Source organism: Larimichthys crocea, chromosome XX (genome assembly GCF_000972845.2).
Source record: "Larimichthys crocea isolate SSNF chromosome XX, L_crocea_2.0, whole genome shotgun sequence".
Lineage (NCBI taxonomy): Eukaryota > Metazoa > Chordata > Actinopteri > Sciaenidae > Larimichthys > Larimichthys crocea.
The window spans coordinates 15,712,284-15,731,819 of NC_040030.1; the positions used below are offsets into that span (position 1 = coordinate 15,712,284).

At 43.2% G+C, this 19,536-nt stretch overlaps 1 protein-coding gene across 1 annotated transcript; it reads left to right on the top strand.

Moving 5' to 3' along the window:
* The first annotated feature begins 13,211 nt into the window (after positions 1-13,211).
* On the top strand, positions 13,212-17,859 carry LOC109139063 (bromodomain-containing protein 4-like). Its single transcript, XM_027291900.1, has 4 exons — positions 13,212-13,436; positions 13,530-13,585; positions 13,771-16,625; positions 16,761-17,859. The coding sequence occupies exons 1-3, from the start codon at positions 13,411-13,413 to the stop codon at positions 15,876-15,878; spliced, it is 2,190 nt and encodes a 729-aa protein (XP_027147701.1). The 5' UTR covers positions 13,212-13,410; the 3' UTR covers positions 15,879-16,625; positions 16,761-17,859.
* The last annotated feature ends 1,677 nt before the right edge of the window (positions 17,860-19,536 follow it).

The window sequence follows — 19,536 nt, forward strand, 5'->3', positions numbered from 1 at the left end:
CAAAACTGAATTACGGAATAGACTGGACATAAGGAACACACTTCGGGTGTCATTGTCTCCCATTACTCTTAGATGGAACTGGTTCGTTGCAGAGAAACAAGCTCCGGGCTCCCACTAATTCAGCGTAATGGTGAGTTGTATTTTTATGCACTTTATATTTGTTTTTATGCCGGTCGCATCACTTTATTTTGTCGTATTTACCCCCCACACCTTGAAGGCCGGTCCGTGAAAATATTGTCTTACATGAGACCGGTCCGTGGTGCAGAAAAGGTTGGGGACCGCTGCTCTACGGCACACGGTGACCACGCCACCTCCAGTTCAAAATCCTCCTCCTCACACACAAAGCCCTCCCTCCCCCTTCTTACCTCACTGACTTCCTCCATCGCCACAATCACATCCTCCTCTGTTCATCTGACGCTAACCTCCTGACTCCAGCACCACCCAGGAACAAGCACCGAACCTGGGGCGACTTCTTCTCTGCCGCTGCCCTCCTCCCTCTGGAACTCTCTTCACAAACTCATCCGTGACTGTGCCGACCTTCCAACATTTTAAATCTCTGACAAGTGGCCACTTGAGGCTGGCTACAGAACATTTCGGTCTCCATGATCCCCCATGTTAATTAGTAGCAGTCCGGTTCCATAGGGATGGTTCAGGACTCGCCTGAGCCAGCTCTAACTATCAGCTCTATTAGAAAGGAACGTCTTAAACATTTGAAATGCTCCAATGAGTTTGGTTCTTCCACTTCCGTTTAACTCTCAAAACATTCGTCCTCTTGATAGATCCAAGCTACCAGAGTTCAAATGTGTCGCCTCGAGGCATTTCAGACAAAATGCAGTTTGTTTTGGTACAACAGATGTCATGAAGGTTTCTGGGACTGTACCTCCGAGATATACAAATAAATTAGTTGGATATTCTCTCGGTATCGACCGTGTCCAAATGAAATCTTGTTGGGAGAGTTTTTTTGGTCTTATCCCCAAAGCAGCAATTTTAGACTTACACCATGTTTCATTCTGATCTGTCTTGGGGACAAAAAGGTAAAAGTAACACGTTAGCACATCTCCAGCTTCTAGTCTTTCCAGACTTTGAGTTACACTCTGAGCTTTGTAGGAACATTAAGGGGCAGAGATGAATAAATAATAGCCTAAAGGGTTCCTGTAAGAGACAGCACTCACCGCTCGTCACACATATAAAGCAGCCTGCTGCTCCCTCGATATGTCTGCGATAATACAAACTGAGACCCATCCTAAGTCTGCAAGGTTGTCATAAATCCAATAATACAAAATCCAGGTGGTCCTACATTCAGGTTTTGGTGGCAGAGGTAGTGCTACCTCTGTGGCTTTGCCAACAAAAATGCAGTTCCTCTAACGTCCACTTGAGTCAGTCTCCATAAGTCTCCATGTCCAAATGTCCAACTTCACAGCAGAAATAAACATGTTTACAGCCTGGTACAAAAAATAGTTTCTGTCTCTGTAGCTAATTTGGGCAAGAATTTCTCCGTTCATGACAATTTGGGGGTTCAGAGTCTTGCCCAAGGAGACTTGGGCCACCAAGTGTCCTTGGGCAAGACTCTTCCACACAGACTTGAAGGTGCCGGGGGATCGAACCACCACTTGTCTGATTAGTAGACTACCGCCACCGCATTGACAGATGGATGTGAGTAACCAGACTTCATTCAGCTCACTTCAGTCCATGTCTTTGCCCATTTTCTTTGGATTATTGGAGAGCCGGCGGAGGCAGGAGGACTGCCAATGACAATAGCAGCCTTTCATTCCTATGCAGTGTAGGGTATAAGAAGATGAAGTCAGCTTCTTCTTCCATCTGCATGCTCAACCAGGCATGGTGCGTATAATACTCTACTGTGCACTCGTACATCCATGCTGTCGTTCACAAGGTAATGCGGTGCACAGAAAACACGTTATGCTTTATAAGCTGGCAGTAATGGCTGTTTGCATGGTTTCACCGCTCCTGCTCAGTTCTCGCTCCCTTGCCCTCCTTTCCATTATGTTTGTCCTTCCTGATGTAGATGACTGTTAGCATCTCTGTGTGCTTTCTGTTTACCACCGATGAATCAATAACGTGTGCAGTGACCTTGTCAGCGTCGCTCACTGTGCACAATCATTCCGGCGGTTCAGCATTACAACCCATGTGGCTGGATCTGATGTTTACGTTGTGCGGTGAGTCACTGAAGCTTTTTGTGTTTGAGCTCTACGTGTCAGACCACGTGAGGCTCATTGCTTTTTCTTCAGCTTGTCCTCCCAACTCAAGGTCGACCTCGATCCCGGCTTTCTCTGGCGCTTTGGAGTATCGGGAAGAATCTGATCGTCTGATCTGCTGCCAGTTCATTAGCTGTTAGAAATTCATCCACTGAGCTTTTTGAACTACTCAGCCATGAAAGAGCATTAAAAAGCTTATTCTGACCTTGGGGATGACAAAAACAGTTCCAACACAAGGTGCACTCATTAGCTGTATCGCATGTTTTTCATCAGAGGACATGTGGTGAGGCATTCAGGGCTCCAAAGCTTAGACGTGGTACCAGGTGCACATCTGATGAGGAGCAAAGAAAACAGTTTTACAGCTCCACCATCCTCTTTGCTTCGTTAGATTAGAGAACAACCCTGTCATGTACAATTCTGCAGGTACCCATTGCGTAGCTGCTGTTAGCTCATTGTTGGGCTCTGAGCTCACAGCACCGGAAGAGTCGGGTGTTTTGGAACATTGAGAAGAGCCCAGTGCGGATAAATGCATTGTCGTCCGCTTGCTTGTTTCCGGGCTCAGCAGCCTCTATGGACAAAGTAGTGAACATGGCAGAGGCGAAGAGGAAGCTAAGAAGAGGTCTAAGGTCTATAAAGGTCTATCCTAATAATGCTAGTATTGCACATACCAGAACCCGGACGACCGGGCTCAGCAGCCTCTATGGACATAATGGCAGAGGAGAAGAGAGAGAAGAGGATGTTGATGGAGGAAGCTAAGAAGAGAAAATGAGAGAGTGCCAGAGGTTTTGCAGCCAAATAATACTTTCTCTTGCAACTCCATCCAGTCCAACATATTCTGTGTGTGTGTGTGTGTGTTCTGTGTCTGAGTTCTGCTGTCAAGACGTGATCATACAGCTTTGACAAATTTGACAAACGGCTCACTGCATTCCTTTCACATTTCACATTCGCCTGTCTTGGCAGCTCATTGACAGCGCTTAGCTTTCCGAGGTTGATTTTCAGCCTGCTGTCAGCGGGCGTCCGATACGAGGGCACCTCCTGCTGACACGACGTGACCTCCTCGGCTCTCAGACCTGTTTGACTTTTTTCAATGTTTCACCATCATCTATCATCAACACATCAACCTGCAGTTACATAGGAGTGTGTCAGGTTAAGTCCTGCGGCGTTTCGAGTCGACTTTCTTTGATGAATCTCAGGTACAGGAGCTGATTCCCTGAAGGCATCATAAGACACAATAATCTGCCAGATGGCGTGGAGAAGGCGATTAGATTGCTTGATTTCTCTGCTAATTTAACATGCCAGGAACAATATTTAACATCTGAGAACACTCAGCGTTTGACAGATCAGAGAGGGTGTCATCAATAGTGAAGGAGAACGTGACAGGCTTCAGATTCACATGTTAAATCCTCGATCTGTCATTTGGTCTCTGTGCAGAAAGCCACAGATCTCTGTGCAAGTCTCAAAAGACGGATTGATTTTTTTTATCTTGTGCAAAGAAGTATATTAATTTTTCAGGACTTTGGCACCGCTGTGAGATATTGCATTTGTCCAATGATCTCCCCGTCCAGTTTTCCTTTGGTCAACCTGCCCGTGACTGATGGTTTCCTACTTTAATCAGCGTCGTGGCGACACTTTTGTTTTCCTGCCAGGTTTTTCCAGCTTTGGTCGACCACTAATCTCACGCATGTACAGTTTCTGGTCCTTTTGGGGTTTCTTACTTTGACCTCCTTTTTTGGCACCTCGCCTTTATTCCTCAACAGCACTTTTTCGTCTCTGTGCTGTGTCAGGGTTCACGAGGAGGAAATATTGCAGGTAGCTCTACGGTCTCTCTGAGATTTCACTGGATTTTTGCCAGCGTATCTACAAAAAAGCTATTTTTCATCTCCCTCTCTGTCTCGTTTCTTTCATCTCTGATGAAATGTGTGATGTTGTTTATATACATGGATCCACCTCCACACTCCACGCGGGTTACACATCATACTAATTGTTTTGTAAGGGTTCAGGCAAAACTACGTGTTTTGTCACTTCTGTAGGAGGATATTGTTGTTTGAACAAAGAAGGAGGTCTGGAGGGAAGAGGAGCAACAAAACTTTTAAAATTCAAAGAGTCTGACTCTTAGTTGGAATGGAAGTGTTTCACAATAGCTAATTTCAGTGCCTCGATTCAATTCAATTCAATTCAAGAGTTTATTGTCATTGTCCAAAGGCAACGAAATTATGTGTGGAGCACAAAACAGAGCAGTAGTTACATTTACCAAAAAAAGTGCCAGTGCCCCCCTCTCCAGTTCCCCTTAAAGTGCAAAGTGACAGGATAAAGTGACATTTGTGCTTGCCCTCCCCTCCCATGCATAAACAGACAGGCTTCCCATCCCCATACTGAAAATATGGATAAATAAATTAATAGCCCCAAGATACCATAATATGAATAATGTGAACAAGCAGTTATCTTAGCAGCCCTTGTGAGTTTAACAGTCTTATTGCATTGGGATACAGGCTGTTGACCAGCCTTTTAGTCCGGGTCTGAATGGACCTGTATCTTCTACCTAAGGGCAGCAGTTTGAACAGATGATTTGCAGGATTGTGGCAGTCATGCAGGATTTTTTGTACTCTTTGTAGACGGTGCATTGGATGTTGATAATAAAAACTTAAAGGTCCAGTGTGTGAAGGATGCAGTGACATCTAGTGGCTGAGAAACGAACAAAAAACCCCCACTAAAGGTGCTCACTAGAAACTGTTTAAATCATCCATACTTAATATAACTAAACTAATTTTTGTATGTTTGTACTTTGGTGCATTGGATCTCAATAATAAAAGCTTAAAGGTCCAGTGTGTGTGGGATTTACTGACATCTAGTGGTGTAGTTGCTGATTGTAACACCTCATCAGAAAAACTACAGCGGCTGAATAAAGGTCCTCACTGGAAACAGTCAAACCAAACATCCATACTTAAGAAACACTGTGAAGTTGGACATTTTAACATAGGGACTTATGAAGATTAACTTGTTTTGGAGCCAGACTCAAGTGGGCGTTTGAGAAAAGTAGTTTCTTGAAGCATGAAGTTTAAGTTTAAAGTGTAACTTATGGAAGTTCACAGTGTTCTCAAAAGTATACATAAACACTATAAATCTAACTTTGATACCACACATGCTATAATTTAATAACATTATTATAAACAGCAATATTAACTTCTGTTTTAAAAAGATCCATTAGGAATAGCAGTTCTTACTGGATGTATTGCCCTTGTGTGGAAAACATTAGCCTTGAAGTGAAACACAATGTCATTCCAAAATAGATAAATGACTTAATTATCATTGCCTGCTGTTCAGTAATTCAAGTCTTATATTGATTTAAATGCACATTTTCCCACCATTACTACACAGTTGCTGTCCTGACACAAGGTCTTTGGTAATGGCTCCATAATTCTGACGATGAGGAGTCGGGGGCGGAGGGAAAAGGTGTTAAACAGAAAGACTGGGAACATTAGAGCTGCTGCTAACGACGAAGCCGGTGAATATATTTCTCCTTTCATTTCATAAGTAAGTGATGAGTGAAGTGAGGAAAATATTAAATATATATCAAATCAAATTTTATTTGTATAGTCTAAAGTCACAAAGTACATTCGTCTCAGAGGGCTTTACAATCTGTACAGGGAGTGACACCCTCTGTCCTTAGACCCTTGGTTCGAGTGAGGAAAAACTTGCCCACACATATATAACAAGTATATCCCTACAATACTGAGGGTTATTTTGTGGCACATAAATGACTTTGTTGTTTAGTTTGCCCATGTGCGTCTCCAGTTTATGCTGCATCTGAGCTCCTGGGTCCATGTTATGGTCGACCCCCACATTTGTTACAGCCCAGCTGTGATGGATGGGAGGACCCAGGTGTGTCCCAAGCTGCTGATTAAACTCCTAATGCAGCCCCAGCAGAGTGAACAAGCAGAGGGGCTGTCACAGTTTTAAGATGGACTTCAGAAAACCTTCCTTCACTTTGACCCGAGTCAACAGCGCGAGGAAAGTCGTGGAAACATCGGACTCCTTTGCAGCAGCGATGCTCCATCATGTGGCCCGACAAAGAACACAAAAGCCGGAAACAAACAGACGAGTATAGGGAGGAGGCGACTTGTTAGTGAAATCCACTGTTGTAGAGAGAAACCCTGAAGACTGCCGGCCTGCCCTGACACAGCCGGTTCAACAGTGTTGAGACTCTGCCTCCTAGTGGCTGTTTTAGGAAACAGCAGGTTTAGGCAAATATCAAGAGAGCAAATGAAGGCAAAGCAGAGAGAGGACAAATTAAAACCCAGTCTCTAATCTGCTTCAATAAAAAGATATTATGTCATCTTTGTTGTAATCTGCACTTTACGGTGAAAAACTGTCAAACCATGACAGCAAAAGATTGTAATATATGCCACTTCAAACCCTTTGTTTATGCAGCATTTTCAGGGAATTTATACAGAATAAAGTAGTATTTGATATTTGAGACTGTTAATTATACAGTAAAACACCGTAATGTTTAATGGCAGATTTTTTAATGGTTTTTTTACTGTCATACTGTCAAAAAATGGAAAATAACGGCACCCTAACTGTAAAATCAACAGTACAAATACACCATAATATACCGAGTTATACCACATTATACAGTAAAATTCTGGCAACCACAGCTGTTTTTTACTGTTTTTGTTTAAAGTGTGGCTTTCTATGAAAATCTGTTCATTACACAGAGTAATAGAGGATTATCTGAAATGTTTTTATTTCCTCTTCAACAGGCTGACAATGCTGAGCTGCAGATTTATTTCTGTTTTATTAATTTAGCATTCGTTCAGATCCACAACATCTGCAGCGACGTGTCGCTGTAGGTGTCGAGGCCGGCTCTCTGATGTCCGCTGTGATGGATTTCTCTCTTCATGAACGTTAAATGTCGGTCCAGAATACTGGATTCAGACAGAAGCGTTTGTTCTTTGATTTTTTTTATGGTGCTGACATGCTCAAAGAAATAGAGTCGGGCACTGTGTGCAGCAGAACTCGGGCCAAATGTTTGTAAAGATCCCATTAATATTAACCGTCCTTTCAACTGCACAGCAGCACGTCGCCAAACAATATTTTTCACTCAACCCAAAATACTTTAATGAATATTATATGAGAGTCTGAAATCTCACTTTGTTCATGCAATCCATTTGGTCTGGATTAATTCACACAGAATAATGGTGTTCTGTAATGGAAGACAATGTGGGCTCATAAATAATAATAATAATAATAATAAACTCTCTCACTCTGCTTTTTTTTCCCCTCTGTCGTTTTGTCCCTAGAGGCCACTGAGCCCAGTTACATTGCCTGCTTGATCAGCTCCTGTTCTGGCACGACACCAGCTCCACTTGCCGTCAACATTCCCTCACACCCCGGGCCTGTAAACCTCTTCTTCTTCTTCTTCTTCTGGTCCGAAACACTTGTGGTACAAACACCAACACTCCCCCGGTGCTCTGAGCTCACAGTCTGAGGACAAACTGAGCTAACATGAGCTAACAGCAGCTAACAGACTGAGCTAACATGAGCTAACAGACTGAGTTAACATGAGCTAACAGCAGCTAACAGACTGAGCTAACATGAGCTAACAGCAGCTAACAGACTGAGCTAACATGAGCTAACAGCAGCTAACAGACTGAGCTAACATGAGCTAACAGCAGCTACAGCTGTCAGCAGTTTACTTCACTGTCCATCATAAACTCTGTAAATCACAGAGAGTTGAGGCGGAGCAGCCGGAGGACATCAGAGGGAAAACCAGAAAACATTTCCTCCATAAAATATGATCCAGTTTCACCAGAATCAGTGAAATAGTTGCTGCTGTGTGACTTAGTGCCGTAAAGCGTTACGTACTTCTCCTTCTAAAACTTGTATATGATACTGTAAAGTCTCCTGATGTGTAACATATTTTGAAAGTAACTTGAACACTCCTGAACTCTTTAATGAAACCAGCTTCTCTCCTGAAACACAGCCGGGTTATTTTCACACGAGAAGTTAAGAGCTCCACCCACACAGCTGTTCTCGCTGAAGTTTCCTGATTAGCCGTCGTCAGGGGCACAAACCAAGGTCGATCGTTCTCATTAGCACCGAGAGTTTTTCATGTAATTCCCAGCAGAACTCCCACACAGCCTACACAAGACTACACAAGACTACAGGTGTAATGGACCAGAGGAACCACACGGTCAAAACAATAACAGGCTTATAGCTCTCTCCATCAACCATCACTGCGCCGTCTAGCAACATGTGTCTGTCCATTGCTTTAAAATGTGTCCACTGCTGATTCTAGGCTTTTTATTTACGTCTGTTCTCACACTATGTAACTTTGGGCTCCGGGTCGGGAGAAGTACGTAGCTGTAGCTGACAGCTGACAGCTGTAGCTGCTGTTAGCTCATGTTAGCTCAGCCTGTTAGCTGCTGTTAGCTCACGTTAACTCAGTTTATTGTAGCTAATGTTAACTCAGTGTGTCAGCTGCTGTTAGCTCAGTTTGTTAGCTGCTGTTAGCTAATGTTAGCTCAGTTTGTTAGCTGCTGTTAGCTCAGTTTGTTAGCTGCAGTTATCTAATGTTAACTCAGTTTGTTAGCTGCTGTTAGCTAATGTTAGCTCAGTTTGTTAGCTGCTGTTAGCTCATGTTAGCTCAGTTTGTTGGCTGCTGTTAGCTCAGTTTGCTAGCTGCTGTTAGCTCAGTTTGCTAGCTCAGTTTGTTAGCTGCTGTTAGCTACTGTTAGCACAGTTCGTTAGCTCAGTTCGTTAGCTGCTGTTGGCTCATGTTAGCCCGGACTGTGAGCTCAGAGCACCAGGGGAGTGTTAGTGTTTGTACCACAGGCGTTTTAGGGAGCCAAGTAAAATGTCATGCCAGAACCAGAGCTGGGCAACATAACCGGGCTCAGCAGCCTGGACATAATGGCAGAGGAGAAGAGACAACTCTTCTCCTCGAGTACAGCCGAACATATTTACCACAGTGGGATTAAAAACTGAAACTGGAGGCAACAAGTCACAGAAACACCAACTTCTACGTGACGTTGCTTTCTGGCACTTCGCCTTCCGATCAGCTGACACGGTTGATGGTTGTTATTTGGCCATGACGGCTCAGCGAACAGCACCATCACATCACTGCAAAGAATAGTGCTCTGGTCCTCCCTGTTGTTTCCACCTCATTATTCTACAACACACCAATGTGCTGCACTAAATCTAATAATTCTTCAGCCTCCTTCTCTCAGACAGCTGTCCCGTATCATATTATTCTCCCCAGGTGAGTTTCCGTGCCTTTCCCCGCCTCTACAAGAGGATACTTGACATTAAAAAGTTGGAAAAGCCTTTAATTCTGCAGCCTTGCAGTTCACACACCGGCAGCCTGATTACCCATTCGCCGTGAAATGACATTCTGAGAGAGCCGGAGCTCTGACAGGTGGCTCTTTGTCATCATTATTCCAGCGTAACACCCACTCGGTCCCACTCACCGTGCTGCGTTGCTGCTCATGACAACCCTGCACATATATAAAAAGCACACACACACACACACACAGGCCATAAACACACACGGTTTAAATGAACACGGCATGTGCACGTGCACGGGATGAGGTCCTAATCAGGAGCAATTAGCGAAGGAGTCGACGAGTTCTCAGAAATAGGTAAACAGATCTGAAGAGAAAGCACCTGAAGATGAAACACAATGAGGTATCGACTGGTTGTCAGAGAGGCAAACAACATCATTCATCCACAGCGGGATGACACAAAGCACAGAGGAATCAATCAGGAGGAGGAGGAGGACGGGAGAATACATACAGGCAGAGCAAAGGCCACACAGATGAGCGTCGCCTCGGTAAACTGAGCTATTACCGTAACGGAGAGTGTGAATTAGCTCCTCTACACCTTCACTGCGTCTCTGTGGACGTGCAAATGTTTCAGCTGGACGTGATTCACAGCGTCTGCTTTGCTGCACCTGTGCATTCTGTTATCTTTATATGTATGGAAGCCCGTTTGTGCCAAGAAAAGACAAATACATACTTAAAAATAATAAAAGGTTTGAGTCAGAACCTGAAGTGGTTTTTCATTGTGGTGCCATAGGGGAACCTTTTTATGGTTCTACCCTTCAAAGAAACATTTCTTATAAAGTTCTTCCCAGGTTCAGGAGTAGACCCAAATGCAGGCACAGGTATCGAGACAGAAGCTAACTTTAATAATGAAAGAGGTGAGGGATGAACATAAAAACACAAAAACATGAGCAGGGACTCACCAAAAGGCGGCTGGAGATCCAAAAAAAACACAAATAAAAGACTCGATAACCAGGAAAACAATCCAAAAGGGCAAAAGCAAAGGAAAGATACAAAACAGGGAATCATAAAACAGACGAGGAGAGAAGAACACACTACAAAAACTACAAAATAAAACAAACTCTAATTCTTCTTCCCAGGATTTCGTGACAGTGTTTGCCTCCACCCAAACATGATTGTGACCTAAAGAACTCTTTTTCCCCTCAAACAACAAAAAACGATTCTTAAGGATGAAAAGTTTCATGATGTTACGACCAGACTCGAGGGGTAAAAGGCAGCAACAGAAAACCATAAAACCAGAAGTTCAAGGTGTAAACAAAGATATTCAATGACATTTCAGATTGATTTAAACAAAAAGGAGGTGAAGTAAAGTATAAGGGAACAAAAGGGCGAGCGGGTGATGTTAAGGAGAACTCTATAAACCAAACGGCTCGAGTTTGGCCGGTCTGCTCCAACCCGGATTCACCGGGGCTCCAGGAAACGGTGACGTATGGCCACACCTCCTCTAGCTAGGGGGCCAATCAGGGGACGGCGACCGCACACCTGGAATTACATAACTCGAAACACAACAGATTATATGAGGGGTGAGAGAGCGCCGTAACACGAGAACTCATATTAGTAACACCATAGAGGAACCTTTTACAGTTCTTCATTATTATAAATCAGAATTATGATCTCTCTCATATTTTTACCTGATATTTTTGTTTTTGGGGTGAATTTTTATATTTAATAGCTTTACTCACGGGCTAAATACAAACATAATTAACTTCTCTAAAGTTCTAAAAGAATGCCGACCATCTGCCACCACCGCTCGACCCTTGAGTTAGAGGATATAAGAAGTAAGTCAATAGCTGACCCTGAGTGAATCATTGAAGTTTGGATGATATTTTTACAGGATTAAACATTTAAGCAAATACTTTTCTTACATATATTTTATAACTGGGAACAAAGACCACGTCTTGAACCTGCCTTGAACAAGAAAAGCGAACTGGTGGCAGAGCCAGGTGGAGGTTACATGTGTCTGTATACAGATATTACCTTGGTCTTTGCTAGTGAATTACTCTACAGAAGAAATGTCCAGGAGCACGTCTATGAAGACAGTTTAATTGGTGTGAGGAATTGCAGTGAGGCTCAGATGAGAGGGAAGCAGTCAAGTCCATCAAAATGCATTTGTGCAGTTTGTGTGTTTGTTATTTTTGTTACCCAGAGGAGACTGTAACTTTAGGTCTCACCTGCAGCCGTACGCAGACGACGCTGCGCTTGTTAAAATCAATCTCGTTAATCAAACAAAGCAAGTCATTACCGCACAGCGCCGCGCAGCCTCTGCAGTAAACAAACAAACAAACAAACAAATAAATAAATAAGTGAACACCTCGAGCACATCCGTCATCATTAGGCTGGAACGTTTGGTCGGGGTTCAATCTTCAACGCTCTGCCGGTTCGTCTTGTTGTGACTGGTGTGCCAAACACAGCCTGTTAGGCTAACGTGCATGCAAATGTGGCCTTAAAGCATCTGAAGGCATTGTAGCTGCGAGGGCTGCTGCCAGGCTTCTAAATGCTCCGACATTATTCGCTCTTGAAACACAAACCTGCCACTCTGCGACGCGACGTGAAAAGAATCCAAGCGACAATATACGACTGAGCTGTCGTAATGTTTGCGTCGGAGGGTTTGAATAAAAGATTTCCGGCGGCTCTGAATCCCAGTGTGTCTGGTGTATGTGAATATAAATGACACCGTGGACACTGATGTAGATAAAAGACGTCAACAGCGATGAAAAGAAGCGAAAGAGAAACTTTCAGATCTAAAGATGGAGCTGCAGGAGCTTCCCACGCTACAGGTGGCATCTAATAAGTAATACTAGGGCAAGAATCACTGATTTATGAATGAAAAAACATTTATTATTCATTTAAACTGAGTGATTTGCATTTCTGTTTCCTTTTCTGTGTTCACACACACATTTTAAAACACAAGATGGTTTTTGATTGTAAATCACAAAATGACTTATTTGACTTCTCTGAGCACGTTCATGAGCAACGACTCTTAAATGTGGAGAGGGGGCGGGATACGCCAGAAGAGGAGTTTGATACCTGAAGGCACCGACTCCTGTTCTACTTTTGGAGACTAAAGGAACCACAAGGAACCCAACATACTAAAGTGCTATGATGGTCAGAGCCAGGTGTCTCAGATGAAACGACGTCAGGATCTGAACCTGCTGATATTCTGATATTCTCTTTCTTTCTTTGGTTTTAGCTCAAAGTTAAAGCTCGCGTTCCTATGATATTTTCTGCAGTAGCTTCAGGGGAGTCAGAGTGGATCTGCAGCGGAAGGAAGGTGACCAGGTGTAACGTTCACAGGTAACGTGGTCTGAAATGGAAGCACGGTGGGAAGAACAATCAGACAAAAGTCAAAATTTAGACCAAAAATTCAGGAACTGTGCTTGAAGTGCGACCCTACAGTGTTTCTATCTTCTAAATTCAAATAATACACAGAAGGAAAAAATAAAAATTCTGATTTAACAGACAAACAAGATTTCACCGGGATGATCAGTTCTGGTAGTTACATTCATTCACATTGATCACGTCCTCTCCAGGGGACGGATAAGCACTCTCTGCCTGCCTGGGCAATCACGCCAAGTGAACACAGCCGTGTGTGTGTGTGTGTGTGTGTGTGTTTGCTTAGCTGCTTCAGCTCAGCTCGTTAAAAATGCAAGATTGATAACACCTGAGAGCTCGGGAGCAGTTGGACAGATCTACAGCAGCACATCCTCGCAGCTCGCTCGACCCTCATCCTGAAGCTTAAATCTCTTCTGGCTGGAGCAGCTGATGTGTTTCTGTGTGGGATTTAAAAAGACCTGACCTGAGAGTCCAGCTCTGCCTCAGCAGCGTCACAGACTGTGGATACAGCTGCAGCAATCATGGCTGCTGGGTTCCTAATTACAAGGTAGGTTTTTAAGAAGCGCCTGCATGGTGTTTGAGCTACACCTTTGTGTTGTGTGGTATAATAAATATTCGATATAAATTGTTTGTTTTGCAGAATATTACTGGTTTTCTGGTTGAGTGAGCCGCACTTCTCCTCAGCATTTCCAAGAGGTAAGTCTGATTCACACTGCCCTTTTATATTTTTTTTATAACTTTCACAGTGCAGATAATTGGAAAATAATTAGGATAATTTCTGGACCCCTTCCTGCATTTTATACACTTCTAGCTATTATTGTTTTTGGGCAGTTTTATGTAACTTTTAATGAATATTCTTAACACTTTGTGTTCTCTCCCAGACAGAAGTTTTGTGAATCCTGTAGCATGGCACAGTATAAAGAAGAAACAAGAAGGATATGGTTATGGGAATCGTCGCCCTCTCCAGTACATCCAAGCTTTGAGGCAGACCCACATCAAGCTGCAGCCCAACATCCATGATCAGGATCCGATGACAGCCTGGCAAAAACCTCAAAGTTCGGTCCATAGCCATGCTCAGATACAAAATCAACCCAGTCTGTACCACCAAACCCAAAACCCTTACGAGCCACGGTCTGATGTTTCTACCAAATGGACACAGGAAACTTCCCAATCCCAGCATCCACCACAGAGAAACCTTCCTCTCGCGAAGCCCAGAAGCTTCGAATTCAACCTAAAAATTCCTTTTGTTGATTCCCAGGGCCAAAGCAAAGAAACCAGTTCAACCACTAAAGGCTTGGATTTGAACAGTGGTGGTTACAATGGTCAGTCATACAGGCCGAGCAGTGTTCAGATCTACACCACTTTCAATAGTGATTCTGGTTCGGATGGTGTTTCAGGCGAAGGCTCCACAAAATACCCAAATGGAGGAAAATCTGCCCATGAAATTTCAAAGCCAAGCTTCCAACTTAACTTATCTGTTCCAATTCCTCCAAGACCCTCCAGCAGCAATGATGGCTATGTTGCAAATTTGCAAAAACCAGGACGTGTTGTCCAGAATAGTTCCATGGAGTCGTCAAAACCACAATCCATTCCAATCCAGAGTGGATCAGAAGGGATGCACTTAAATTCTGATGGGATTGTGCAGCAACAGACAGAGCACCAGCCTTATAAGCCAGTTCAGACCTTGTATACTAATAACACACTGGTTACCTTTTCACCTGGACATGCTAGCCAGCCTACAATCCCCAGCCAAAATATCCCCACCCAACAGACTCTGGTATTTCCACAGCCTTTAGCTCCATCACTGCTAATCCCACAATATCCTCCTCTTCAACGTGACAATGTCCACAGTGGCTACTACAGTTCCCAGATAAATCCTTTGAGTAATAGCTATGGCAACAGTCAAAGTGGACAAACTATTTCACCAGAAGTAACAAATCCTCCTGTTTCTGCATCACAATATGAAACGGTTCCAAGTGGACATTACAGTGCTGGTCAGGTCAAACCCAGTGACAACAGCTATGTGCAACATCAATCCTGGCAACCAGTAGGTGGTCCAACTCTCTCTGCTTTGGAACAGTATAACTATGGGCTGTTTAAACCATCCTCTGGGCAAAATGTAGAAGCAGTACCTCATCAGAGTCCGGTCCACCCTTCGTTTCCCACAGCTGCTCAGCCCCAATATGAACTTCCATCATACCATAAACCGGCCACCAATAATTATTATGGAACACACAATGTGGTGCCCATGGGGCCAAAAGGTGTCTCTTCATCTTATCAACACAGCAGAGATCAGAGTGGACAGGCTGTGTTGCCTGCTTTGGACAGTTCACAAAATTTCCAGGGATGGTCGACTCATTATCAACCCCAAATAAAGCTCCCTGCACAGAATGCTGGTGGAGGGCAACTAGATGGAAAACCCCAATACAGACCTCTTGAACCTGACAATGTCCACAGTGGCTACTACAGTTCCCAGATAAATCCTTGGAGTAATGGCTATGGCTCTGGTCAAAGTGGACAAATGGTTTCACCTGAACCAACAAATCCTCCTGTAACTCCATCACAATATGAGACAGCCCCAAGTGGACATTACAGTGCTGGTCAGGTCAAACCCAGTGATATCAACTATGGTCAACATCAATCCTGGCAACTTGTTGGTGCTCCACCTACCTCTGCTTTGGAACAGTATAACTATGGCCCGTTTAAACCATCCACTGGGCAAAATGTAGTAGCAGTACCTCATCAGAGTCCGGTCCACCCTTTAGTTTCCACAGTCGCCCAACCCCAATATGAACTTCCGTCATACCATCAACCGGCCACCAATAATTATTATGGAGTGCAACTGAGTGGAAAACCCCGATACACTAAACTATTTATTGATGTGGAAGATGAAACAGACAAAGGTAATGGGCAGTATGATTATTCCACAGCTCCGCAAACGTACTATGATGGACACTCCCGTACATGGCCGGTCAATGTACCAGAGTGACTTTCATAGTATGTTTGTTTTTTTACCATTCCCAATCTACTGTTTGTGAAGTCTCTGGTTTCAGTGAGCCGAGATCAACTCACTGAATTACTTCAACTCTACGTTTGAAAATTACCCAAGCAACAAACTAGTGGTGGCAAACTAGCATGGACAGTGAAGTGGGCTAATATGCATAAAGCAAATGGAGATTTCTGTTCCCATACTGGGCCAGGACACGAGGATGGTTTGTTTGGTCAACAACATTCATCTGAACATCACCAACCTTTACACCATGCCAGATCCTTCTAGTCCCCATAACACAATATCCCGTTAGCCAAAGCACCGTCTGTTAGGAGGCATCAGCATTACTTGTTGATTATTGAAACATCTTTTCCAGCTTCAGCAGTCAACCCACTGGAGGTCCGCTGTATTACTTAGGATGATTTTTGTTAAATCTCTTATCTTCAGCATACCAGAAGACTGCTGACTGGCAAGACTTTACATCCATCAGGGATTTTTGTTCTGTTTAATGGTCCTATGTGTCCAACATTAATGGGGGTTGTACATATGCATACAAGTCCGGCTTATTCATCTCTAGTACCAGGGGACCAATGTTCAGGTGGACAATGGACAATACAAGCCTGGTGTTTACTTGAGGAAAGGGTTGTGAGTTCTAGCTGATACACAATCCACTTTCCTGAGTACCTGTGCAGTAAAGAGATCAGCTGATGTCTGCAAGCAGCTATTGATGCCTTCAAAGTAAAACAGGTGGGTTGAACTCTTCAGATCTACTTTAACGTTCTTGTTTAATGTGGAAACAATTACACATCCACTTATCTGGATCTCTTGGGTGCAGTATCATCTCACGGTGCCTAACTAATTCAAGGATTTTCTTTCCTACAGACTGTGCAGTCTGCACTGAAGTGGTGCGTGGAGGATAATCTACAGCCCACACATTTCCATTAGAGTCCAAGCTCTATCCTGTGCTTTGATTCTTTAAGTTGCAGCCTAACTTTAAAGAACACTTTGGAAAATACCTGGGTAGTGAGCAGGTGTGCTCCTTTGAGACTGTTCATGGAAACCAGAAACATTATTTCCCTGCAATATCACAAACAATACTTTAAATGTCAGCCGTATCCTTTCCACGTTTTGATCTCTTCTCATCAACCATGTATCCAAAATAAATCTACTTATTTGAGTTGAATAAAGTGTCACAATTGTTCAAAGTTGCTTGTGATGCATGTGGGATTATACAGTCATGCCGTAGAGTACAGCATAACTTGGCAGCGTCTCGCAAACAGTGACGCGGCGTGTTCAAAAGAATGACTGATCAAAGCGGCGCCTGCTGTTCTGAGGCGGTCTCATGAGTGAGGTGTGATCACTTCAAAGGATTCAGCCACTCGCATCGCTGCCGTCGCTTGTTTTGTCGAGGTTACCTTCTGCACTGTCACTTCTTCTATGAACCGCATATAAACCAACAACAGCCTGGCTGCTTTTTTAATTATGGATGTTGACGTGGAACATGAAGTCAATCTGGTGCGACATTTTTCCACATCTGCTCAGGCCACTGACGGTTGTTAATCAGTACCTCAGTGATGTAGAAGCGAGCCTATTAGGACAGAATACTCTCTCTTTACGAGAGTCTTACATTGGCTGTTTTAATTGGCTTTTGCTTGTCTGTTACTGTTCCAAGTTTTTAAAAAAAAGCTCTGAAACAATGTAACTCAATCTGTAGATGACAATCTTGAAAAATCAATATTTAACAGAGTGAACAAAGACCAAAGAAAGCCTTAGAGACGCTGTTAGACATCAGATGGTTTCTGAAAACTGTCCACCAGAAGCAGGAAACACTGTTAATCTGCCTCCTTTCAGGACTTTAAAGTGTAAATGAGTATATTTGGTGTTTGTAGCATTTGTTGTTGTAGATTATTGTATTGTAGATGTGCATACTGTTTGAATACACCCTTAAAAAAGGTTCGAGTTGTTCGTGGTGATGCGATAGGGGAGCTTTATATGGTTCTGCAAGAATCTTTTTCTTCAAAGAACCAGATGCAGCAAGCTCAACTTAAAGAACCGTGATCAACCTTTTAAAAGGAACAAAGATTATTAAACATAAAAAGGTTCTTCTTCTTTGTTTAGTCCCCCAAAGAACCTTAAAAAGGGTTCTTAAGGTGCTCCAGGGAACTTATCAAAAACCAGTGAGAGCGTAGCACGTAATCATATCATACCAGACATAAGCAGAAGTGAATATTGTTCATATTGGCACTCCCTGTCTCTAATCTTGCCGAGTACATGGCTGCAGAAGTCTGAAAGGAGAGGTTAACAATTTTTAAGGCCAACTTAAAACACAATAATTTCTCCTGTTCATACAGACCATTAAAGGTGAAGTGTATCAGGTATAGTGGGCTCTATTTACCATGTCCATTTCATTAATCTATAATCAGCTGAAATTAAAAAAATAGTATGGATTTGTTACCTTTGAATGAGTCTTTTATATCTACAGATGTTGCACCATGTTAAACGGACATGTTTCTACTGTAGCTCGTAACGAACAAACTAAAACGATGGCTCCTCATGGGGCTTTTTGTGTTTTGGAGACTTCAGGCTTCAGTAATCAAGAGTTTTGACTTCAACCATCACAAGTAGACCATGAAGTCATATTAAAGCATGTCCTAACTGTACAGTACTGTCCTTAAGCGCAGTATTGAAGTTGTTTCAGTCGTTCTAACTTGACATTTTCCAGACTTGTCGGCTCTGGAGAGTTCCTCAGCAAGGTGAAAGTAGTAAGACCCTTTGTTAGTTGTTAGTCTTCCAGTTCGTCGCCCATCTGTGCTGTCTGATAGGACTTAAATTACATTCATAATATCTGTTAATCTGTGTTAATTTTTAGGGAAAATGTCATACTTTCAATACCTCGTGGAAAAACTAGATATAAAGAGTGACCTTAGCCTCTCCTTGTACGGATTGTTTACCTGTTTGTGCACGCTTACCTGGAAGCCGTGGCTTTGTATTCAGTGCTGTGCGGAAATGTATGATGGTGTGTGTGTGTGTGTGTGTGTGTGTCTGTGTATATGTGTGTGTGTTAGTTAGGCATTGTTGTAAATGACTGTGTAAACTAAGGTCATGGACAATTAAGCAGCTCTAAGCAGTGTGGAGCCATCATTAGAGCTTAGCTGAACACGAAGTGATCACACATTTACATAAAACATAATAGTACAACGACCACTGAGAAAGGCCGATGTGTGTTCTACACATGAGGGACGGCGGCACAGTTTGTTTTTAATGTTTTGAAGCCACTTGAAATTCATTTCTTCGGCAGGAAGCTGAAGGGCGTCACGCAGCCGCAGAGGGAATCCTACAACGAATCGAACAACGTCTGGAAATTGAAGAAGCCGTTCAAAGTAATGAGCTCAAACCTTTCAGAGGAAATTGTCTTTCACCGTAATCAAGGACACTTTGCAACTGTTCATGTTCGTTGGTCAGAGTTTGTGAACACGAAATAAACAATTTAAAGTCTCACTCCCTCGATAGGAACTTTGTCAAGTCGATGTGCCGACATCCTGTCGATATGACGCAGTCCTCTAGCACCGGTAGTTATAAAGAAGGAAGTCAGACGGCGTTGATCTAAACAGACACTCTATCATTCATGTGGACGACTTGTTGGCTCTTGGCTCTTTTC